The sequence below is a fragment of the Budorcas taxicolor genome, chromosome 2, assembly GCF_023091745.1.
Source record: "Budorcas taxicolor isolate Tak-1 chromosome 2, Takin1.1, whole genome shotgun sequence".
Taxonomy (NCBI): domain Eukaryota; kingdom Metazoa; phylum Chordata; class Mammalia; order Artiodactyla; family Bovidae; genus Budorcas; species Budorcas taxicolor.
This window is the reverse complement of record NC_068911.1, coordinates 28,722,499-28,748,166: the sequence shown is the minus strand read 5'-3', so window position 1 is coordinate 28,748,166 and position 25,668 is coordinate 28,722,499. Positions and strand designations below refer to the sequence as shown.

The following is a 25,668-nucleotide window of genomic DNA, read 5'->3' as shown; positions in this document are numbered from 1 at the left end:
GCAACAGAGGATAAGATGGTTAGATGGCACCACCATCTAATTCAATGGACATGAGTTTGAGCAAGCTCCAGGAGATAGTGAAGGACAGGGGAGCCTGGAGTGCTACAGTCTATAGGGTCACAAAGAGTTGGACATGACTGAGCTACTGAACAACAACACAGAATTAATTCCAGGGATACCACATGTGCTTCTCTTGCAGGGAGCTGACCTTCCTCCCCAAGCTCTGGCACATCAGCTGCTGGAGGGGAAATCTCCAGAACACGGGAGAAGCTCCCTGGAGAGTTTTGAGGACTCTGATTGCTGAGGCAGATCAAGCCATTGGTTCACATGAGCTGACCTTCCAGTTCTGGCTCCTAGATTCAAAATGAGACCGCTAGGTGCTGCTGGCTGGCCCCAGTGCCAGAGAAAAGTGAGGGGAACAAAGGGGGTTAAAAAAGCATAAAAAGACAGGACTCAAGAGACTCCAGGATGGAAGACTTCTGGGAGGGGCATGAAATGAGACGTTTCCCCAACAACCATCACCAACTTCTCTTCTGTAGAGTGTACTGTCTTTAGATATTACAGAGTAAAAATAATTACACCCTCTACGGTCTGTTGATCCCTGTGCTAAATGTTGACGTGCATTTTCTCATTTGCTTTTCTTTCTTGGAATACAACTGCTTTACAATATTGAGTAGTTTCTGCTATACAAGGAAGCGAATCAGCTATGAGTACACATATATCCGTTCTCTCTTGGACCTGCCTCCCACCCACCTCGGTTCTTCACAGGGCACCGAGCTGAGCTCCCTGTGCTTTCCAGCAGGTTCCCATTAGCTACCTATTTCACACGTGGTGGTGTGTATGCATCAATCCCAGTCTCCCAGTTTGTCCCACCCTCTCTTTTCCCCGCTGTGTCCACGTGTCCATTCTTTATGCCTGCATCTCTAGTCCTGCCCTGGTTCATCTGTACCATTTTTCCATTGTCTCATTTAAACCTCACAAACTATCCTAGGAACTAAGAGTGAATATTGTTGGCATTTTCAATACAGGGGAAACCGAGGCCCAGGGAAGCTCGAGGAAGGCTCATTTCCCAGGAGGACACAATTAGGAAGCAGCGAAGCCAAGTGTTTGCAGTGGCCGAAACTACCTCAGCCAAGGGTCTGGGCTTCAGAGAGCTGGGTGCCAGTTCTGGATGGCTGAGTGACCCTGACTCAGCTGACTAGCAACCGAGCCTCAGGATATTGTAAAAACGCCCACTGATTAATCTAAAGCCATTCTGCTGTGGGGGGAGGGGTGGAGACCATGGGGGCATGGGGATGGTGGGAGCCACACGGGGGGCTGGGCTGTCATACCAGGTAGATTTACTGCACATAAGAACCAGGTTCTACTTGACTAAAGATCTGCCAAGATGCTAACCATCGAAGAATGAATAATCATTTCTTCTCTGTGTTCCCAGATCCACTGGTTAGACTGTGCCCTCCCTGCTCTGTTATGTCAGGTCATAGGCACTAATTTCTCCTCTCAAGGCCTCATAACTGTGGGCTTCCCTGGTGGCTCAGATGGTTAGGAATCTGCTTGCAATGCAGGAGACCAGGGTTCAATCCCTGGGTCGGGAAGATCCCCGGAAGAAGGGAGTGGCTAGGGCCACAAACTCATCTGTAATCCCCGAATCCAGAAACTTCAGAAAACTGAACTCAGCTGGTGGCCATGCCTGTTCTGAGCCTACACAAGGCTCTTCATGGTCTCTGTATCCCCCACTGGAGACTAGTATGTGTTCTGCTGTATCTCATTTAGTCCTGGCCCAACTCTGGGGAGGTGCGGATGGCGCATGGTCAGGCGACCCCAGCCATACACTGAGCCCCCACTGGGATGCATGAGTGGGTATTGGTGGGCTGGCGGAATTCTGGTTTCTTAGATTTACAGAAATAGCTTTCAGTTTGCTTGGCCAGAAGCAGGCTGTTCCTCTGGGAAAGTTCTATTTCCACTGACATAATATTTGTGGGCTGGAGCTGCTTGTTCCTAAGAAGGACAAGGGGTCTGGGCTTGGCCTTGAATCCTGGCTTGTTAAGGATGAACTGAAGTACTTGTGGATGAGTGGGTTGTCATTTCCTTCTCCAGGGGATCTTTCCAACACAGAAATCAAACCCAGGTCTCTTGCATTGCAGGCAAAATTCTTTACCATCTGAGCCACCAAGGAAGCTGTAGCCAATACTTAACTAGCCCTTATTCTGTCATGATTCTAAAAGCTTTAGTGTCTTAGCTGCTCAGTTTTGTCCAACTCTTTGGCAAACCCATGGACTGTAGCCCGCCAGGCTCCTCTGTGCATGGGATTCTCCAGGCAAGAAGACTGGAGTGCGTTGCCATTCCCTTCTCCAGGGGATCTTCCTGACCCAGGGATCAAACCTATGTCTCCTGCCTTGCAGGTGGATTCTTTACTATTGAGGCACCAGGGAAGTCCTCTAAAAGCATTACATGAATCAGTTGACTTGAGGCAGGTATTATTAGCATCTCCATTTCACTGATGAGGCACAGAGAGGTTGAGTAACTAGCCCAAGATCACTCAGCTAGGGAGAGGTCCACCCAGAATCAAATACAGGCTGCTTGAGGCCCCCAAACCAAGGGACCACCACACTACAAGGCTTGCTCTTAAGCAAAAACAACCCCAGGGAAGAGTTGTTCTGGATGGCACCCAGGTGCTGGAGAGAGAGGTGGCTCTTGTGCCTTTCAGACCCCCTGGGGCTCTGGCAGGAGGTAGGTGGTGCCAGGGATGGGGATCCCAGGTGGCCCAGGCTCAGCAAAGGATACACGTCTCAATGTTGGCTCCCACGATGTAACCCGTGACATCGAAGTTGATGCGGATGAACTTGCCCTGCCAACAGGAAAACACAGTTCTCAGTGGGGTCCCCAGCCTCGTCCCTCAGCCCCATGCTACAGGCAAGTAGGGCGAGAGAAGTTAGGGAGCATTCAGAGGGGCACCCACAAATCAGTATAATCTCCCTCATTAATAGAATTCAGATACAATCTTTCCTATAAATTTCTTCATGAAATTATCTTTCTGAGTCTCCTGGGGAGGTCCCACTTCTTCTGTACAACAAAATGATTATTGTCTAAGTATCACCAACCAGCCAAGTTCAGGGTTCCCCTGACCCCGTTAGTCTCAAGTGAGAAAGGGGAGGGGTCCATGAAGCCTGGGAAAGCCAGTGTGGGAAGTTCTGCATCACTGACCACTGGCCTTTGTGAAGGCTGGAACCACATCTGAATTGTTTGCTGTGATTCTGAGTCTAGTTCAAGGTCTGGTATACAGTAGGTACTTAATAAAAATGATCCAAATACATGAAGAGAGAGAATGATGTGTGTAAAAATGCCTGCATGGATGTATACAGCGAGTGCTTAATAAATGTGTTGAAACTTGCATGTTCTTGGTATACAGTAGGTGCTCAATGCATGTTTTGCTGAATAAATGAACGAGTATTGTATACAATTGTCTAGCACTTGTATACTAGGTGCTCAATGCTCAGTACATGTTTATTAAATGAATTATGAATGTCAAATTCTAACAGGGAGCTGAGTATACAGCAGGTGCTCAATGAATATTTGTTGCACAAATAGTGAATAAATGAATGAGGGAGTGAGTGGCTGGAACACTCACAGGGTGGTAAGTTTAAGACAGCACTGGAGTCACAGAGCAAAATGCAACGCACACCTTCATCCCTTAAGCCTCAGATGCCCCAGGCACACACATGCACTCTGCGTTCAGGCAGGAGGGGACACCAGGAGACCCGAGCCTTCTCCAGAAAACTCATGTAGCTTCACAACTTACGAATCGGGAGGAGTTGTCATTCTTGACCGTTTTGGCATTGCCAAAAGCCTCCAGGATGGGGTTTGCTTGTAGAAGCTGTTTCTCCAGCTCACCCTAAAATTCATTCACATACGGTTATTAGAGAAAGTGATGCAGGCAGTGACAGTTCTGCCCTGGACAGAGGTTGTCAAAAAACTCTGCCCTTAACCCACAGGTTCTCTCCTGTCCTATTACCTATCCATTCTGAGACCCCAATGCTAATGTCCAGATTTACTTGAGGATTTCAGAAGAGAAACAAATGGATGAGCTCTGTTACAGCCGCGACATCTGTTCCCTAGAAGACAGGGCCTGCTCATCTATGGGACACGCTGAACTCTGGCACTGACAACACTGGGGTGTCATTGACATCATAGTGAATCCATGGAACTGTGCAGTACACAATCTGCCCCACTGTATATGGCAGTCCTGCTGCTGCTGATGTTTGACAAGCAGCCTTCTTCAAGCTAGACTGCTGTAACACTTATGAAGGCTTTAGCGCATTTTTTAAAGTTGCAACTTTTCCTTTCTCAGGACCAGTTTTCTGAAGTCTCCTAGGGAAGACAAATAAGGAATGCACAAAACCCACCAGGAATACTTTGAACCAACTGCAGAACAAAGCCTCAAAGCGGGTTGCCTGAGCTCCAGGTTAAATGCAGCTGAGACTGTACACAGCCCACTGGCCCCCTCTGAGGGGGCTCCTGTGCACAAACGCGGTCACGTGATTAATTGTGGCAGGAAAGGGCCAACGAGGTAAATCATGCCAGGAAGCAATGAGCTGCTCTTTGCCTAGCCCCGCAACACGGCAGCTGCAGACTGGCCCAGCGGCTCTCCCAACAGCTCCTCCTACAGGCCAGGCTGGGAAGTGTGGGTCCTAGGGGTTTTCTCCTGTTTTCTCTGCTGGTTCCCCTGTCTTTTTTATTTTTTATTTTCAAGACAGCTGGACTAGGCTAAAAAGAACCTGGGAAACATTCTAGAAAGAGAAGGTGAGTGCATGGCTTTCTGCCCTCCGCTGTGCACCAGGGGGGCACCGTGGGTGACTGTCCCTAGAGGAACAGAACAAGAAGCCACTATTTATTTCTGGGTTTATTAGTCACACAAGCCCTCCTCCTTTGCAGATTCCAAAGAAGACGGACAGGAAGTGTCATCTCTATGAAAATCGCAGCCACACTGGAATTCCCATAATTGGGAATGGTGAAGTTTACAAGGAGGGCTTTGCTTGACTAGTAGGGAGAAGACTAAAGGGGTCACTTTTGTCAACACAAACTTGTGGTCTCAGTATCCCCCAAGAAAGTCCCCTTTCTAGAACGAGAGTTCCAGATGGTGGGGCCAAAAGATCCTTCTCAGGAGATCTGATCCAAACCACTCATTTTATGGATGATGAGACAGTGACCCAGAGAAGTTAAGCGATTTGGCCAAAGTCACACAGGAGCAAATCCCAAAGCAGCAGCCTGATTCTCCTTCTGATGCACTAGTGATGCTGCTGCCCAGGTCTGACTAAGATGGACTGAGGGTGACCCTAGGACACGCTAGGACCTCTTGATCTGAGGGTCTCTTCCAGGCTGGGACCCGTACACCAGCCCCCCAAGCTCTGTGTTAAGAGATGAGTTTGTATATGCAGAGGTTTGAGCAGGGCCTGGTTGGGTGTTGCATAGCTGGGGCCTTACCATGCCACCGAAGCTAGTGCATCATGAACCCCAAGACTTCCGTTCCTGGAGCCTTGGGTCAAGCAACCGGCATGCAAAGACAGACACGCACTGCACACACATGCAGAGGAAGACACACCAGTGCACAGGCAACAGGCCTCGGGGGAGGAATTCAGGGATGATGGCAGGGAGAGGAGACAAAGGCATGCCACAGCAGTGCCATTAATTGACTGTCAACCAAGCCAGGAAAGCTTCAGGGCCAGAAGGTCCTCAAAAGCTCAACCAGACGCGACAGACATCTCCAGGGCCTTCCATTCAGGGGTACCCCGGTGGTGGACACCTTGGTGGGAAGGATAAGGTGACGTTCGTTCTGAACTGGGGAAAATCCATTCCAGGCTAGAGGACAACCCTGGGGATTCCGGTGGGAGTCCTGCGGGTGGCGATGCGCCCACACACCCCACCCCGCCGGGTGGCATCGGACACCCGCAGGACGGTATTTCAGTGCGTTTGTAGGTTTGGGGATCTAGCCCAGTCTACCATCGGCTACCGGGCTCAGTGGGTGCAACAGGGGCATGCACATCTAAATACACTCCGTGCCTCCCGTCCACACCAGGAAAACACTCTCAGTTACTCACGTAGGCAAAAGATGGGCCTTGCTGTGGTTGAACAATACAGTATAAAACAAACGTCAGTGTTATTTCCATCACATGTACATCAGGGTCTGGAGAATATACGATTTCAATCCCCACCCTGCCCAAGACAGCCCGGATTTTCCAAAATCCTCCAACTGAGGAAAGCAGCAGCTTTTCTTGGATTCAATTTTCTTTCTGCTTTACTTGCTTTCTTTTCTGATTTCTTAAGAGATTCAGACATTTTCAAAGGTTTTTAAAAATTGCTGGGACCAAAGCGCGCTCTTTAAACTGTATCCGACGAGACGCTGTCTGAGATACCTTCTCACACGCAGAGAAAAAAAGTGTTTGGCACATAGTAGGCACTTGATAAAGATCTGTCATTAGTATTATTTCTTCCTTTTACTATTCTAGGAAAAGGAAAGGCAGTGGGAGGCAGTGTTTGGCTACATAAACTCTGGGGCTCTTTGCTCCTTACACCTTGCCAGAGGCAGTGTAGATGCTGGATCTCAGGCTTCCTGCACCTGTTGGAGGGAGGAAAGTTCCCCAAGCTACAACCGGGGCTCGCCCCAGATCCCCAAGGGCCTCCAAACAGGCTGGTCTCTGTGGCTTCTCCAGTGTCACCTCTGAGCCCCAGAAGCTAGATCCAGAGCGGCAGGAACTGGTGACACCCCGAGCCTGCTTCACGCCTCCTTTGCCCATCACCCCCCCAGCCCCAAACCTTCGGAGGGAGGCGCTGGCAGGTCCTTCCAGCAGCCCCATTGCTTGTCGCCTCCACTGGGATAGATGAGGCAAGGCTAAGCCCGAGGAGGAAAAGAGGGATGGACCCAGGGAGGGATGATTCTAGAAACCTGCTCTTCTTTTCCTTAATCGACTGTGTCCTTATTTGATGATTTACACTCTCTCTTTCTCATGAGTCCAGAAGCTCAGTGTTTAGAATAACTCAGACTCATCGATGGGCCCCATACTAGCAGTGCCTAGCACACAGTAGATGTTCAATCAAGGGCACTGGACCAAAGCTCATATGCTGAGTGACACCCATATTCCCACCCCCTGGGGTTCCCATTGGAGGCACACATGGAGGAATGACAGGTATGCCTCAACACTAGGGAATTTACAGTGATTCAGTTCAGGCAGTGGCTCTCAATCAGGGGTGAACGCACCCGCCAGAGGGCACCTGACAGTCTTGATTGTCATAACTGAGGGGAGGGGCTGCTACCAGCCTCCAGTGAGGAGTGACCAGAGATGCTGCTAAAAATCCTCCAGGGCATAAGACAGCCCCACCATAGAGAATTATCCAGTCCAAAATGACAGTGATGCCACAAGCGAGAAGCTTTGATGTCAGTCAAAACTCCTCCTCCTGGTTCACAAAACAGGAGATGATCCTGGCCAAAGTGAGGAATTGCCTAGATCCAACAGGACCACCCAGGATGAAGAAAAATCCCTCCAGTGAGCTGTCCGGGAAGGACAGGGAAACAGTCCTGAGTCCTTATAACGCGGAGTCCTGGCCTTCCCAATGGTGCTCTCTCTACCTGGTGAGCCCTCAAGCCCAAGGCCCATCTGCCAAGTTGCGGCCAGAGGACAGGAGCGGCCACTCACCGTGATGCTTGTATCCTTCTTGCCCTTGTGGGAGGAGGCCACCATGGCCAGGTACTGGATGACTTTCTTGGTGTTTTCTGTTTTCCCGGCTCCAGATTCGCCTCTAAAAGACACGAGAGCAGTGACCCACCGGAACAGTAACACACTAGTGGCTGACAGGATAACCAGCTGGCTGTTGTTTATCTTATCAGGTGCTCTGTGGGCATCTTTCCGCAGCTCCGTGTCGTTTGCAGACGGGGAAACTGAGGCTCCCAGAGGGGAGGAGACTTGTGCACCACTGGCAGGGAGCTGGACTGGGCTTCAAACCCTGCTCCTTATCTCAATCTACTCCTCCCAATGGGAGGCAGGAAAGGATGTAGATGAAAAGAGTAAAAGAAAACCTGAATTTCCTACCAAGGTCTAAACAGGTTTATTTGGAACTGTCTACTTAAAAAAAAAATCACTTTATTTTTTAGAGAAGTTTTAGGTTCACAGCAAAATTGAGCAAGAGGTACACAGAGTTCTTAGATCTCCCTGCCCCTTGACAACCTCCCCCACCATCCACATCCTCCACCAGAGTGGTATACTTGTTACAATCGATGGACCCATATTGGCAGGTCATCACCCAAAGCCCACAGTTTACATCAGGGTTCACTCTTGCTGTTGCACATTCTACGGGTTTGACAGCTGTATAATGATACGTATCCATTATTATAGTATCTACAGAATAGCTTTATTAAAAATTATCTACTTTAAAGACATCATTACTCTTGTTAGAGACGAGAAGATCGGGCCAGAGACTGCCTTACAGGATGGATGTAAGTACCTCTCAGAGTACCAAGACATAAGGTAGAAGTTTTAGAAATGCCTCTTACAAAAAAGAAGAAGGAAGAGGAAAAGAACAAGGAGAAAAAGAAGGAGCAGGAGGGGAAGGAGAAAGAAGACAAAGAGGGACAGAAAAGTGGTTATTCCGTCAGCCACTGGACCCACATTAAGCCCCTTCATCCTCTAGAGAACTCACTCGAAGGGTCAGGTGGCTAGCTAATGATTTCAGCTAAATATCAAAGGATAAACCTAGTTGGAGTGAGTTATGCTGAAATGTAAATGGCTGATAAATTTAGATCAGCGGGGTGTTGTTTGTCTTATCAAAATACTAGAATATGAACAGTGGTTTTATTTTTATTTTTTTTAATGAAAACGGCTTCTTGAACCAGCTACACCTGTCCTGGGCACCTGAGGTCACGGTGATGGAATTGTTTCATCAAAGGATCCTGGACTGCCTCTGACTCCCACCCTTCTTAGTAAAAGGGAAAGACGACCTCAACTAAATCTTTCCTCCTGTCTTGTCCTCCCCTCTGATTTTCTTTTTTTGTTTGTTTTTCATTTTTCCTTCCTTTGCCTAGACTCACATTTGCTGAGCTCACTGAATATTCTGAAACGCGCTAATTTTTTTAAAAGTCTGAGTTCATCTACCCTGAGGGCAGGTCAAGGTTCTCCAAGCTGAGCCAGTGCCACCAGTGCCAGTGTGGTGCTTGTCCTTTTTACCTAATTAGGAAATAAAAGAAATTAACTTGCCTTGCTAAAGGCCCATTAATAACTTTGTTTACGGCAAAACAGAAGGAAGGAAGGAAGGAAGGAAAGAAGGGAGGGTGGGGGGCGGAGAAAGGCAGGAAAAAAGAAGGAAAGAGAAAGAGAAAGGGAGGGACAAAGGGAGGGAAGTAAGAAGGTGGGGGAAAGGAAGGGAGAGAGAGAAGGGAGGGAGGCGGGGAGGGAGGGAGGAAAAGATATATATGCCCCGAATTGTCAGACCCAATGCCGTGGGCCACCATCCAGGAATCAAGAGTCAGGTCTCCAGGAACATTGCACCACGTCTCATGACAGTATTAACACTGTCCTCGATCCAATTCCTAATGGTCTTTATTCCCAATGGTCACATTATTTCATGTGGCCTCAGGGGCACTTTTTAAGATGGGAGCTACGGAGGCATTATCCTCATTTTCTTGAGGAGGAAAACTGAGTCCAAATTTTTTTTTTTTAATTTTAAAGACAGAACTGATTTTTGGGGGGAGTGGAGGCCCTGTGTTAATTGTCCGCTCCCCCAATCCTGAAGGTAGGACATATCACTTTCGTGTTATTACAGGATAGGAACTTGGGACCAGGGTGAGTAAGCAACTTGCCCAAGGTCACACAGCAAGGCAAGAGCACACTCAGCATTGAAATCAGGTCTCTGGTTCCAATGTAATCAGGATTCTTTCTATGACATTTCGCCAAGTCTGTCCATGACACAGACCCAACCCTCTAAGAACATGCTTTCTAAGGTCAGAGGAAAGGAATAGGGAATAGGAATTGATATTTGTTGAAGACCTACTCTAGGCTACTGGGCTCAGAAATCTTTTTATTTAAACAACCTAATGAAGGAGTCATTGATTAATGCTGTCACCCACCTGGGGGAAATGAGGCTCAGAGAAGTTGAAGTGTTCTAGGTCACAATTTCTGTTTTCACACGGATCAGGAATAGGGGAGTAAGATTTGTACATGGGCCAGGTTGATGCCAGAGCCCATGTTCTGCCCCCTACCCTTTTATTTTTAAAAGTGAGAAAAGGGGATAGGATGTAGGAATACTGAGCGAAGCCCTGAGCCATCAAGGAGTTATTCCATATATTCTGGGAGACTTCACTTGCCTTATAGGCTCTTTTTGAAAATCTGAGCAGGTACCAATGAACCAAGCCACTCAGTCATTTACACTTTCCCACTCCAGTACTCTTGCCTGGAAAATCCCATGGACGGAGGAGGCTGGAGGGCTGCAGTCCATGGGGTCGCTAGGAGCCGGACATGACTGAGCAACTTCACTTTCCCTTTTCACTTTCATGCACTGGAGAAGGAAACGGCAGCCCACTCCAGTGCTCTTGCCTGGAGAATCCCAGGGACAGGGGAGCCTGGTGGGCTGCCGCCTATGGGGTCGCACAGAGTCGGACACGACTGAAGCGACTTAGCAGCAGCAGCATGAATTACTTCTATTAGGATAATGTCAGAACCCTTGATAGACATCACCCCAAACTGAGGGGGCTAGGTTCTGATCAGAGCAAGAAGAAGGAGAGAAAATCTGAGTGTGGGAAACCACCTATGTAGCTGGTCCTGAGTCCATTCATATCCAAGACAAGAGTCAGGACAGCTGTGCACACACTGACCCTGGATCACTACAGCCCCTCCTTTTCCCGCCATGATTTCCTGGTCTTTCACCTCACAAGGGCGAGGAAGTGAGACACAGACTCTGGGAACCTGCTTCTCCCCACGTGGCTGCTTGGCTCATCAGTCTCCAAGTTTTATTGATAAAAATAAATTGTCCTGGGAGGTTCTGCCAAAGTAAACAACCCAAGCTCCAGGCTCATGGGCGTCTGAAGATTGATGTGCTCAGGGTGCTTCAGAAACATCAATATCTTTGCTTTTCTGACCCCAGACTCTAAGAATAAAGATGCCTTCTCGGTCAGTGCACCCTAAACTTCAGTCCTACTTTTTTATTTTATTTTTAATTTTAGGCTGCACTGGGTCTTCATTGCTGCAGGCAAGCTTCAGTTGCTGTGGTGCATGGGCTTAACTGCCCTGAGGCATGTGGGATCTTCCCAGACCAGGGATTAAACCTGTGTCCCCTGCCTTGGCAGACAGATTCTCAACCACTGGACCACTAGGGAAGTCTCTCAGTCCTGTTTCTTAGGGGACTTTGTGTCCAGCTCCCTCATCCTTGAGGAAGATGTAGCCTCATGACCATATATGGCCTCCTGGCCTTGTAATTACCTTACTGCCAAGTCCTTTTAATCAGTCCAGGCTCAGCAGTTGGAAGGAGGCTACCCAATGGCTGCTTAATCCCTCAGCCCCCAGCTGGGCGGGGTTCATGGGTGTGTGACCTGTCCAGTTCCATGGGGACTACCCTAAGGAGGGTCCTGTGCTTGATTTAATGCTCTGATGCTGTGATCTTGAATTGCTTAACAATTTTTGAACAAGGGCCTTAGCGTTCTCATTTTGCAAAATGTAACAAACCAGGTAGCTGGTCCTAGCTGCCAGGGTGAAACACCATTTCTGAGTCATGTCAGCCGTGGTCTGCCCTTGGGAGCGAGGCTAAACTGTCTCTGAATCCGTCAGCCCCTAGGCCTCATGCAGCTCCCACCGCTGTAACCAGCAAAGGCCTCTGGGGTTTGTGCTGTCCAACTCCTACACATCCTGCAAAGCTCAGGTAGTCAATGCCTTTATTTTGAGTACTGCCTCGAGCTCCCCAAGCAAAAGCAGTGCCTCTTTCCCCTGCAGCATCAATCAGCAGAGCAACACAATGGGCTCCAGGGCCAGACTTCCTGAGTTCAAATCCCTGCTCTGCCACTTTAACCTCTGAGCCACCGGGGAAGCCCTATGTGATTATGGGCAAGTCATTTAACCACTCCCATGGACAGTACGAAAAGGCAAAAAAGATATGACACTGGAAGATGAGCCCCCCAGGTTGGTAGGTGGCCAATATGTTACTGAGGAAGAATGGAGAAATAGCTCCAGAAAGAATTAAGAGGCTGAGCCAAAGCAGAAACACTGTTCAGTTGTGGATGTGCCTGGTGGTGAAAGTAAAGTCCGATGCCATAAGGAACCTGGAAGGTTCAGGATATTGGATGTGGTCAGGCAGGAGATGACAAGACTGAACATTGACATTTTACGAATCAGTGAACTAAAATGGATGGGAATGGGCAAATTTGATTCAGATGACCATTATATCTACTATTATGGGCAAGAATTCCTTAGAAGAAATGGAGTAAACTTCATAGTCAACAAAAGAGTCTGAAATTCAGTACTTGGATCCAATATCAAGAACAATGAATGATCTTGGTTCGTTTCCAAGGCAAATCATTCAATATCACAGTAATCCAAGTCTATGCCCCAACCAGTAATGCCAAAGAAGCTTAAGTTGAATAGTTTCATGAAGCCCTACAAGATCTTCTAGAACTAACACCAAAAAAAAAAAAAAAAAAAAAAGATGTCCTTTTCATTACAGGGGACTTGAATGCAAAAGTAGGAAGTCAAGAGATACCTGGAGTAACAGGCAAATTTGGCCTTGGAGTACAAAATGAAGCAAGGCAAAGGCCATCAGGGTTTTGCCAAGAGAACACACTGGTCATAGCAAACATCCTCTTCCGATAACACAAGAGATGACTCTACACATGGACACCACCAAATGATCAATACTGAAATTAGATTGGTTACATTATTTGCAGCCAAAGATGGAGAAGCTCTATACAGTCAGCAAAAACAAGCCCTGGAGTTGATTGTAGCTCAGATCATGAGCTCCTTGTTGCAAAATTCAAGCTTAAATTGAAGAAAGTAGGGAAAAAACACTAGATCATTCCAGTATGACCTAAATCAAATCCCTTATGACTATACCAGCTTCTCTGGTGGCTCAGATGGTAAAGAATTTATCTGCAATGTGGGAGACCCAGGTTCAATCTGTGGGTCAAGAAAATCCCCTGGAGAAGGAAATGGCAACCCGCTGTAGTATTCTTGCCTGGAAAATCCCATGGACAGAGGAGCCTGGTGGGCTACAGTTCCAATGGGTTGCAAAGAGTCAGACATGACTGAGCAAGTAACACTTTCACTTTATGATTATACAGTGGAGGTAACAAACAGATTCAAGGGTTAGATCTGATAGAGTGCCTGAAGAACTACGGATGGAGGTTCATATCATTGTATAGGAGGAGATGACCAAAGCCATCCCCAAGAAAAAGAAATGCAAGAAGGCAAAATGGTTATCTGAAGAGGCCTTACAAATAACTGAGAAAGTAAGAGAAGTGAAAGGGGAAAGACAAAGGGAAAAATGTACACAACTGAATGCAGAGCTCCAAAGAACAGCAAGGAGAGATGGGAAAGCCTTTGTTAAGTGAACAATGCAAAGAACTAGAGGGAAACAATAGAATGGGAAAGACTAAATATCTCTTCAGAAAAAATTAGAGACCAAGGGAGTATTTCAAGCAAATATGGGCACAATAAAGGACAGAAATGGTATGGACTTAACAGAAGCAGAACATATTAAGAAGAGGTGGCAAGAATACACAGAAGAACTATACAAAAAAAGGTCTTAACGATTTGGACAACCACAATGGTGTGATCATTCACCTAGAGCCAGACATCCTGGAATGTGAAGTCAAGTAGGCTTTAGGAAGCATTACTATGAACAAAGCTAGTGGAGGTGATGAAATTCCAGCTGAGCTATTTCAAATCCTAAAAGATGATACTGTTAAAGTGCTGCACTCAACATGGCAGCAAATTTGGAAAACTCAGCAGTGGCCACAGGACTGGAAAAGGTCAGTTTTCATTCCAATCCCAAAGAAGGGCAATGCCAAAGAATGCTCAAACTACCACACAATTGTGCTCATTTCACATGCTAGCAATGTAATGCTCAAAATCCTTCAAGCTAGGCTTCAACGGTATGTGAACCAAAAACTTCCAGATGTACAAGCTGGATTTAGAAAAGGCAGAGGAACCAGAGATCAAATTGCCAACATCCGCTGGATCATAAAAAAGTAAGGGGATTCCAGAAAAACATCTACTTCTGCTTCATTGACTATGCTAAAATCTTTGACTGTGTGGATCACAACAAACTGCAGAAAATTCTCAAAGAGATGGGAATACCAGACCTCCTTACGTGCCTCCTGAGAAACCTGTATGCAGGTCAAGAAGCAACAGTTAGAACTGGACATGGAACAAGGGACTGGTTCAAAATTGGGAAAAGAGTAAGTCAAAGCTGTATATTGTCACCCTGCTTACTTAACTAATATGCAGAGTACATCATGAGAAATGCTGGGCTGGAAGAATCACAAACTGGAATCAAGACTGCTGGGAGAAATATCAATAACCTCAGATATGCAGATGACACCACCCTAGTGGCAGAAAGCAAAGAGGAACTAAAGAGCCTCTTGAGGAAGGTGAAAAAGGAGAGTAGAAGAGCTGGCTTAAAGCTCAGCATTCAGAAAACTAAGGTTATGGCATCCAGTTCCATTACTTCATGGCAAATAGATGGAGGAAAAATGTAAACAGTGACAGACTTTATTTTCTTGGGCTCCACAATCACTGTGGATGGTGACTGCAGCCATGAAATTAAAAGATGCTTGCTCCTTGGAAGAAAAGCTATGACAAACCTAGACAGTATATTAAAAAGCAGAGACATCACTTTGCAACAAAGGTCGGTCTAGTCAAAGCTGTGCTTTTTCCAGTAGTCATGTATGGTTATAAGAGTTGGACCATAAAGAAGGCTGAGAGCCAAAGAATTTATGCTTTTGAACTGTGCTGTTGGAGAAGACTCTGGAGAGTCCCTCGGACAGCAGGGTTATCCAACCAGTCAATCCTAAAGGAAATCAACCCTGAATATTCATTGGAAGGATTGATGCTGAAGCTGAAGATCCAATACTTTGACCACCTGATGGGAAGAGCCAACTCACTGGATAAGACCTTGATGCTGGGAAAGACTGAAGGCAGGAGAAGGGGACGACAGAGGATGAGATGGTTGAATGGCAACACTGACGTGAGTTTGAGCAAGCTTCGGGAGTTGGTGATGGACAGGGAAGCCTGGTGTGCTGCAGTCCAGAGGGTCACAAGGAGTCAGACATAAGTGGGCGACTGAACAACAATAATTATTATTATTGAGGTCAACTTGAATCTACTTTCATATTAAATAATACGAATTATTCCAGATTTTGATGCTGTATGAAAATTTCTTGCAATTCTTGTAACTGACCAGTGTGTGTGTATGGTAGGAACTGAGGGCTGTCATCTATGAGAAACTTTCCAGGCCCACAGTTCTGGGATAGAGGTTGTAAACAGGTAGCCCCACTGGCAAAGCCAGCCCACCAATGGATTTTATTTGGCTGATGCTCTGTGTATGTATGTTCATGTAAATTAAGTGCAAATATTTAAACACTGAATATTTCACATAAAAACCTAAATTTGCAGCTTCTGTTGCAATGTAGAAGAGTCTGGCAACACTGGACCTGTGTTCTCCCCTGGAAACAATGGACAGAAGAGGGATAGCAACTCGCCCCCACCCCTCAGATGGGTCATTTTCTCCAGGTCACCACACTCCCCACCATCCCCTACTGTCTTACACCCAGGCCTTCTCACACATTAACAGTACTTGGTTGGCTTTGATTGGCCCTTGGGTTTGCAACCACAGTCCTAGACATCCCACAGTGGCTCTTCTCAGACAGAGGGCTTCTGCTGGGAGACATACTCTGGCCAAATTGATGTCTCCGTTTTTCAAATAAAACACACTCTATCTGACCCCAGTGCCTTTCCATATGGTGTAAACTCTTCCCCTCTTTTCTTCATTGTCTCCGCTGAAATAGCACTTCTTCCAAGAAGCTCTTTCCATTCTCCCAGTTAGAATCTCTCTGATTTACACATTCTCCTAGTTCCAAACATGTCTCATTCTTTGTCATTTTCAGTCTGTAATTACGCATTTACTTGAGTGATTTGCTGGGAAAGACTGAAGACAAAAGGAGAAGAGGGTGAAAGAGGTTGAGATGGTTGGATAGCATCACCAACTCAATGAACATGAGTTTGAACAAACTCTGGGAGATAGGGAAGGACAGGGAAGCCTGGTGTGCTGCAGTCCATGGGGCCACAAAGAGCTGGACACAACTTAGTGACTGAACAACAATAATTTTTTTTAAAGTTTCTGAAAAGGTAATTCCTTCACAGAATCAAACATCAAATTCAAGCAGTACCAAAGGGAAGAAAGTAATTATTGTTCTAGTGGCTGTCTTCCCTCTTGAGAGAGGGGTCATGTTTACTTTGGATTATTTCCTATATGCCAAGTATCACCAGTGGAACTGGCTCATTCAATCTGTTGAATAGTGAGTGAGGACAGGAGTGAGTGTAGGGGGACAAAGGAAGGAGGATGTATTTGTTTCCCATTGCTGCTTTAACAAACTACACAAACAGTGGCTTAAAACAACACAAATTGATTATCCTGCAGTTCTGGAGGGCAGAAGTCTGACATGGATTGTACTGAGCTAATACCAAGATGTCAGCAGGGTTGTGTTTCTTTCCAGGAACACCAGGGGAGAGTCTGTTTCCTTGCCTTTTGAGGCGTCTAGAAGCTGTTTTTATCTTTGGCTTCCTTCATCTTTAACGCCACCAATGGTGGGTGAAGTTCTTCTCACATTGCATCTCCCTCTGACTCCCCAGATTTCTCCCTCTCCCACTTGTAAGGACCCTGCGATTACACTGGACTTGCCTGGCCCCCCTATTGGAAGACCAGCTGATTAGCAACCTCAATGCCATGGCAGCCTCCATTCCCCTCTGCCTCATCACCTGACACACTCACAAGCTCTGGTGACTAGGAGGTGGCAATCTTTGCGGGGCCACTACAGGTACACATTGCTTTATTGCAGTTCACAGATATCATGTTTTTCACAAATTAAAGATTTGTGGCAACCCTGCATCAAGCATTTCTCCAACAGTGTTTGGTCACTCCATACCTTTGTGCCACCTTTTGGTAATTCCTATAATATGTCAAACTGCTTCCTTTTCTATTTGTCATAGTGATCTGTGATCAGTGGTCTTTCATCTCATCTACTGCAAAAAGATTACAACTCCCTGAAGGCTCAGATGATAGCTAAGATTTTTTTAGCACTGGGTATTTTTTTTTTTAATTAGGGGACAGTTACTTTACAATATTGTGATGGTTTTTGCCATACATTAACATGAATCAGCATTAGGTATACATATGTCCCTTCTCTCTTGAACCCTTTCTAACCTCCCTGCCCATCCCACCTCTCTAGGTTGTCACAGAGCACTGGCTTTGTGCTGCCTGCAGCATACAGCAAACCCCCACTGGCTACCTATTTCACAGATGGTGATGTATATGTTTCAATGCTGGCTGTCTATTTTACATACGGTGATGCATATGTTTCAGTGCTATCTATTTTACATATGGTGATATATATGTTTCAGTTCTGGCTATCTATTTTACATATGGTGATGCATATGTTTCAGTGCTATCTATTTCACATATGGTGATGCATATGTTTCAGTGCTGGCTATCTATTTTACATATGGTGATGTATATGTTTCAGTGCTGGCTATCTATTATACATATGGTGATGTATATGTTTCAGTGCTGGCTATCTATTATACATATGGTAATGTATATGTTTCAGTGCTATTCTCTCGTATCGTTCCATCCTCTCCTTCCCTCACTGTGTCCAAAATGTCAGTGTCTCCTTTGCTGACCTGCAAGTAGGATCATCAGTACGGTCTTTCTAGATTCCATATATATGCATTACTATATGATATTTGACTTTCCCTTTCTTACTTTTTTTCTGTTACTTACACTACTCTGTATAATGGGCTCTAGGTTCATCCACCTCATTAGAACTGACTCAAATGCTTTCCTTTTTATAGATGAGTAATATTCCAAGCAATGGGTATTTTTAAATCAAGGTGTATACACTGTTGTTCTTAGATATAACACTGTTGCACACTTAGTAGACTACAGTATAGTGTCAACATAACTTTGATATGTACTGAGAAACCAAAAAATTTGCGTGACTTGCCTTACTCTGATATTTGCTTTATTGCAACAGTCTGGACTAAGTCCATGCTATCTCTGAGGAACACCTGTATTCTGCCCACCCCAGGAGAGATTTTCCTGAATACTGAAAGTCCTCCGAGTGATTCTAAACTGAATATCTTCTGACAATTTATCCAGGTCTTCAAAGAAATTATGATACCGACCACCAAATATGGCACAATGTGGCTACCTGTGAAATTTTAGGGTAACAGTTTAACACAAGCCAAGACTTCCTCACTAATGGATATGCCTTCTATTTTCATAGAGCTATTACAGAATTACATGCAATTCTGTCTGCAAATTATTTAGTTCAGGGCCTGGCACACAGTGAACACTCAATAAATGCTAGTTTTAAAGAGGAGGGCAGCGCAGAACAAAATGGCACCAGGTATCACCTGCAGTTTAGGGGTGCTGGCCTCAGCATCAAAGCGTTTGTACAACAAATGTTTCATGACCATCTGTGCTATGCTGGGGATAGGGTGGTGCATGGAATATCAAACAAATCAAAGAGCCCTGTTCTCATGGACCTTTTTCTTTAATAGGTTGGATCTTAACTCAGAAAAGCAGAAAAAAAAGCAGCTCCACTTACGTGCAGAGAATGGACTGGTCCTCCCGATCTGAGAACAAAAAGAAAAAAAGAGCCACGAGTTAGAATCACCTCTGAGTTGAGGGTCTGGACATGCTGCCGCCCAGGGCTCCCATTTAAGCTCATACACCCCGGCCCCTCTGGGGGCGACAAGGGGCCAGCTGAGCTCATTGCCCAGGGCATAGGGGAGAAGACCAAAGACAAGAGGGCAACAAAGCCCTGGAGGCAGCCCCAGAAAGATGTTGGAATCTGACCCATTCCGGAGGCAGTGAGCATCCCAGCCCCACCCGCTCAGAGTGGAGGGGGGTTCCCAGGAGACCCACTCTGTACAGATGAAGTCACAGACAGAACACCGACTTTGGATCCAGACAGACTGGGTTTCCTCTTGGCCACTTCCCAGCTCTGTGGCCTTGGGTGAATATTCTTAACCTCTCCAAGCCTCAGTTTCTTTATCTGGCAGTGGACATTTTTGGCTTGAAAATCCAGTATGCTTTCCCTCTTCTTCTGGTAAGAGCATCCTATGTTCCTTAAGGAGACATGTCCAGGGGACTTCCCTGGTAGTCCAGTGGTTAAGACTCTGAGCTTTCAATGCAAGGGGTGCAGGTTTGAGCCCTGATCAGGGAACTATGATCCCACGTGCCGACAGAACAACAACAACAACAAAGGAGTCACGTCCCCTGCGCCACTCCACTCCCATCGTCATGCACTGTCTTGGTGGGACTGACCCACAAGCCCTCCCAGCCAAGAGGCAACAGTGTTCCCCAGGCTGCATCAATCAGAGTCTCTGAGCTAAAACTCCAACCTGGATCAAGGACTGAGAAGCTCAGTGGGTGGGCAGAGCCCTGAGGGGGCCTCACTTCCTGCCCCCAGAGCCCAAGCAGCCCCAAGTTTCTGACATTTTCTGAGGCTGGCTCCTCACTCTTTCCACACATCTTTGAGCTCCCCAACGCTCCTCCAGAAATTCCTTTCCTAGATAAGGTCTCTGTCGCTTACCACCGGAGAACCCTGGTGGACGCAGAGGGCATCGTGAGACTACACGTGATTAAGCAGATGTTACTGATCACCTTTCACTCTTAAAGTGACCTCAGGAGGTGGAGCCAAGGTCCCCTACGAGGGTCATGGGTAAGGTGACACACTTCAACCGTTGGTCAGTTAACCATAACCGAGAAAGCACATCCTCTGCTGGGCAATGCTGATGCAGCTTTTCTTAAGTTCATTCCTGGCTCCAACTCCACCTTCACATCGCTCAGCCTCTCCTGATTAAATGTCTCCCCAGATCTAGGGATGTCTTCCTCCAGATCCTTTCTCAGAGTGATCTTTCTGACACACTGAGCTACCTGATAGCTCTGCTCCTCAACACTCTTCCACTTTGAAAGTGTCTTAAAATGTCAAACATAAATTTATCATATGACCCAGCTATTCCACTCCTAGAAATCTACCCAAGAGAATAGAAACATGTGTCCCTATAAGACTAACACATGAATGCTCACAGTGGAGTTATCATACCAACTAAAAAGTGGAAACAACCCAACTGTCCATCTGCTGGTGGATGGATAAATAAGATTTGTCTATCCACCCAGTGAAATATTATTCAGTCAAAAAAACAATGAAGTACTGATACAGATTACACCATGGGTGACTCTCAAAAACGTGATGTTAAGTAAGTCTGACACAGAAGGCTACGTACGTATTGTCTTATTCCAGTTAAATGAAATGAGCAGAAGAGGTAAACGCATAGAGATAGGAAGTAGATAAATTAGTGGTTGCTGAGGGCTGGAGTGGGGTGACTGCAAACAGGTATGAAAGATCATTTGGAGGCTTGGAAACTGGACTGTGGTGATGCTTACATAAGCCAATTTGCTAAAACTCACTGCATTTTACACTTACAGTGGATGAATCTGGAGTATCCAAGTTTTATCTTCAGTTGTTTTTAAACATGTGCATGTCCCCAGGGCCCTTACGTGAGGCCCAGACTTCTGAACATGACATCCAAGACCTCCCATGACCGGCCCTGCCCACCTCTCCAGCTTCGGCATCTCTATGCCCTTCACTCTCAATTTCCAGCAATCCCATCCAGATCAACCCCCAATCACACTCCGTGCCTTTGTTCAGGCCGTTCCTGCTGCCTAGCAGGTCTTTCTCTTCTTCTTTCCTGGCTACTTCCCTCAGTCTCAAAGATAATACCTCTTTCAAGAAGTCTTCCCCGTAGTGATGAATCCAGGAGGCAGCTTGGCTATAAGTCTCTGACAACACTCCTAAGCTATCACAGTAGTCGGCCTTGCTAGAGAGAAGAGGCCCCAGGAAGAGCCCCTAGTCTCCATGAAATAATCCGACTGCTGCCTCCAAGCCCCCCTTGATAGGAATCCTAGAGCTGTCACTGGTTCCTGCCCATCACCAAGACACACCTCCACTTCCACAGCCCCTATGCTGCCTGAGCACCCTGTCCCAGGCTGGCACTTTTGCTCCTTGTGTCTCTTCCCCACAGAATTATGAATTCCTCATAAGCAGAAACATCCATATCTGGACCCCACTCCCCTCAGTTTCCAGGAAACTGAGGTCATGTCCTCAATCCCTAAGCCCCTGACATAGAGAAGGTACAGTTAGGCGAGCACTGAAAAAAGCCAGCCAACATACATGTAAGAACCAGTGGTTAAGAACCCACCTCCCAATGCAGGTGACTTGGGTTTGATCCCTGGTTGGGGAACTAAGATCCCCCATGTCACAGGGCAACTCAGCCTGGACACTGAGGCTAAAGAGGCCAAGTGCTACAATAAAGTGCTCTCATGGGCCACAGTTGCCTGTAGGGGTTAGATTTAGGGGGCCAGGGGAGGTTCCACTCAGGCAAGTTTGACCTCTGAGCCGAGGGCCAACGGGAGGTCCTTGCAGGGAGAAAGGCCACAGGAAGGAGGCAGCTCAGCCTTTGAGAACTTTCCATCACCACAAAGTCCCATTTCTGGTCCAGCTGGACTGATCCCCATCAGGCCAACACGCTCTGCCTCCTGCCTCTGCCTCTGACCTTGGGCTGATCCACAAATTTCAAGAAACAGCCATATCAGAAACCCGAATGTGTGTGCCCAAGGACAAATGCTTAAATTGGTCACTGCAGCAGTATCAGTGAAAGCAAAAGACCAGAAAGGAGTGATATTGAGGTGGACAGACAATGGACTGTCTCCACCCATCTGCTGTCAGGACAGAGGTGGCCTTTCCAGCAGCCTTGGGAAACCTGAGCCCAGAAGACAAGAGATTGACAGGGTCCATGCCTGTCTGGAGGCTTTTCCTCCCAGGTCCCCAGGAGAGGAAGTGGCTCCAAGGGGAAGGCTTGGCAGCTGCTGGGGCAGCTCCATGCTGGGCGCTGCCAGGGGACCTCCGGCCTGAGACATTCCCATCGGAAACGCACCGCTCCAAGCGTGGGAAGCTAATTGTGTTGTGGTTAGTTAGGGGCAGGAGGGTTCGGTATGCATATTGCTTGCTGACCTGTGCGGAGCCCAGGAGACCAACTTCCCCAGGCTTTCTAGCTGACTCCTTCCCTGAGCCTGAGCTCATGTCTGACACGAGAGAGCAGAGTTCTAAGAATGTGCAAAGGAGTCCCCCAACCCAAGCTTTGCACATGCTGTTTCTTCTTCCCAGAGCACCATCTGTATTGCTTTTGTACCTGCCTTATCCATTCTCTCTTTTTTATTTTACTCCAATGAGGTGAAAACCACATAAACATAAATTAAACCATGTAGAAGCGAACAACACAGTGGGAGGTAGTACCTTCACAAAGCCGTGCAACTCACACCTCTGTCTCGCTCCCAGACCTTCTCATCAACCCCCAACAAAACCCCACACCCACTAAAGAGTCACTCTCCACCCCTCGGAGAAGGCAACGGAACCCCACTCCAGTGTTCTTGCCTGGAAAATCCCAGGGACGGGGGAGCCTGGTGGGCTGCCGTCTAGGGGTCGCACAGAGTTGGACACAACTGAAGCGACTTAACAGCAGCAGCAGCAGCAGCAGCTCCATCCCCTGCTCCCATTAACCCCTGGCCCCACTGATCTGCTCTCTGTTTCTATGGATTTACCTATTCTGGACATTTAACACAAACACAAGTGGTCTTTTGGGTCTGGCTCCTTTCACTTAGCATGCTGTTTCTGAGGTTCATCCCTATTGTAACATGCATCTGAACTTCATTCCTTCTTATGGCTGAATAGTCCTCCATGGTGGGCAGATCTCATTTTGTGGTTCTACTCATCCATTGATGGGCATCTGGGTTGTTTCTAGCTTTTGGCTATTGTGAACAGTGCTGCTATGAATATTCAAGTACAAGTTTTGTTTGAGCACCCGTTTTCAATTCTTTGGGTATATATTCTAATTGATTCTTGAAATGTCACCCTGACAGTCACCTCCTCTATAATATTTTCTTTGACCCCATACCTCCCTAGAGCTAAGCTGGGGGCCTTTCTAATGTATGTCCCCTCCAGAGCTTCCATGGACAGTGGTGCAAGTCAGACACTGCATAACTCTAAGGAGGAACCATTTACACTGGTCACTATAGATCTGTATATTTATTACAACCATCTTTCAACAGATGGAAGAAAACTGCCTTGAGAAAGGGGTAAAAGTAAAAGTGTTAGTCACTCAGTCATGTCCAACTCTTTGCGACCCCATGGACTGTAGCCCACCAGGCTCCTCTGTCCATGGAATTCTCCAGGCAAGAACACTGGAGTGGGTTGTCATTCCCTTCTCCAGGGGATCTTGCTGACCAGGGGATCAAGCCTGGATCTCCTGCATTGCAGATGGATTCTTTACCATCTGAGCCAAAACAGGGGGTACCTTTGTCTAATTCTATAAAGGTACCAACCAGTCTAGTGGTGACCCTAGCTCCATTAGTCCAAAGATTCCCTGCCTTGCAGCGTTTAACCTGATCATTGTTTCCCCTCAATACCTTTTAGAAGAAAGGGATTACTCAGAATGGTAATGGACCATTTCCCTATGATACAACAGGCAGAATTTTTCTTTTTCATCTTAGTAAAAATTATGCTACTTTATATTATAAATAATATATACAAATGATACAAATGTCCGTCAGTTGGTAAATGGATAAACAAAATGTGGTCTATTTGTACAATGGAATATTACTCAGCCATAAAAAGGAATGGCACACTGATACAGGCTAAAACATGGATGAACCTTGAAGATACTATGCTAGGTGAAAGAAGCCAGTCACAAAGGACTACATATTGTATCATTCATTCCATTTATTCTAAATGTGCCGAAGAGGCACACATATGTCCCTATAGATTTCCATAGGGACGGACAGTAGACTAGTGATAGTGTCGAACTAGGAGTGGGGAAGGGAATGACTACAAGAGGGCACAAGATTTCCTTTGTGGATGATAGGAAGATACACTTAGACTGTGGTGATGGCTGTGTAACCTTGTAAATTGACCAATAACCAGTGAGTAGTATTCTTAAAATGGATTGATTTATGGTGTATAAATTACACCAGAATAAAACTTTTAAAAAAATACAATATTACTTTTCTGCCATCTCTGAATCAAGGATCTGATTGCTCAGTTATCACACGGAATCTATTCACTTTTCAAGTTATGAAACTGTTTTTTTTTCCCTTAAATAAACCACAAATTCTTTTTACTTAGATTACAAAGTTAGTACACAATCACTGAAGAAAGCTTGGCAAATACAAAATCCCCCTAACCCGTGATGGTTAACATTTGGATATATCTTCTTTTCATTGTTTTTTATAGGAGTTTAGAGTGACTTGCACAATTGACACCATACTATGGCATGGTTTTTTAGTTCTTTTCATTAACAGTGTTTCCTTCTTGGGCTTCCCTGGTGGCTCAGGTAGTAAAGAATCTGTCTGCAATGCAGGAGACCCAGGTTTGACCCTTGGGTCGGGAGGATCCGCTAGAGAAGGGAATGGCCACTCACTCCAGTATTCTTGCCTGGGAAATCATATGGACAGAGGAGCCTGTGGTCTACAGTCCGCAGGGTCACCTAGAGTCAGAAATGACTGAGTGACTAGCTTTATACGCATTGACCATGTTGTACAGTCTTTGCTACTGACTTTAAATGGCCTTATAATAGTCCTCAGAGAGGTTCCTGCTCTTTCTCCAACCTCCTCTGGTTACTCCTCTCCCCCACTTACATCCCAGCCATACTGGCCTTCTTGGCACTTTCGTAATACATCATACTCATTCCTGCCACAGGGCCTTTGCACTGTCTCCTCCTTTTGTCTCTAAATCTCCTTCCCTTTTCTTGATGTGACCAGATCCTTCTCACCTTTTATTTGTTGTGTAGTCACTCAGACATGTCTGACTCTGTGACTCCATGGACTGTAGCCCACCAGGCTCCTCTGTCCATGGAATTCTCCAGGCAAGAAAACTGGAGTGGGTTGCCAATTCCTTCTCCAGGGGCTCTTCCCGACCCGGAAGTCAAACCTGGGTCTCCTGCACTGGCAGGCAGATTCTCTACTACTGAGCCACCGGAGAAGCCCTTCACTTTTCACATCCCAGTCCAAATACAGCCTCAGATGGAGCCACTTTTGACCACTGCACACCCATAGCCGTTCCCCTCAGTTTCTCTTCATCCCATCTTCCTGTTTTATCTTCTCCTTAGGTGGGAAATAACTTTATAATTTTGCCACGTGGAATTATTTCTTTGCTTACTCAACAAAACTGCTTTTAAAGTTTCTCCTATTAACCCCTGAGCTCCTGAGGGTCAAAGGCTGTGCCTGATCCCAGGTGGCAGGGACAATGTGTGACACACAGTAGGTACTCAGGAAATGCTTAATGATTTGAATCAATCTCAATCT

General features: G+C 46.4%; 1 protein-coding gene across 2 annotated transcripts in view; it reads right to left on the bottom strand.

Moving 5' to 3' along the window:
• The window catches only part of MYH11 (myosin heavy chain 11), a 127,755-nt gene that overhangs the window by 59,504 nt on the left and 42,583 nt on the right, over positions 1 to 25,668 (bottom strand). For both annotated transcript variants that reach the window (XM_052635853.1, XM_052635854.1), the window contains exons 4-7: positions 18,854 to 18,881; positions 7,689 to 7,791; positions 3,800 to 3,892; positions 2,785 to 2,848 (exon numbers count right to left, since the gene is read on the bottom strand). In XM_052635853.1, coding sequence (XP_052491813.1) covers positions 2,785 to 2,848; positions 3,800 to 3,892; positions 7,689 to 7,791; positions 18,854 to 18,881 — 288 coding nt within the window. The remainder of the gene's footprint in view (positions 1 to 2,784; positions 2,849 to 3,799; positions 3,893 to 7,688; positions 7,792 to 18,853; positions 18,882 to 25,668) is intronic.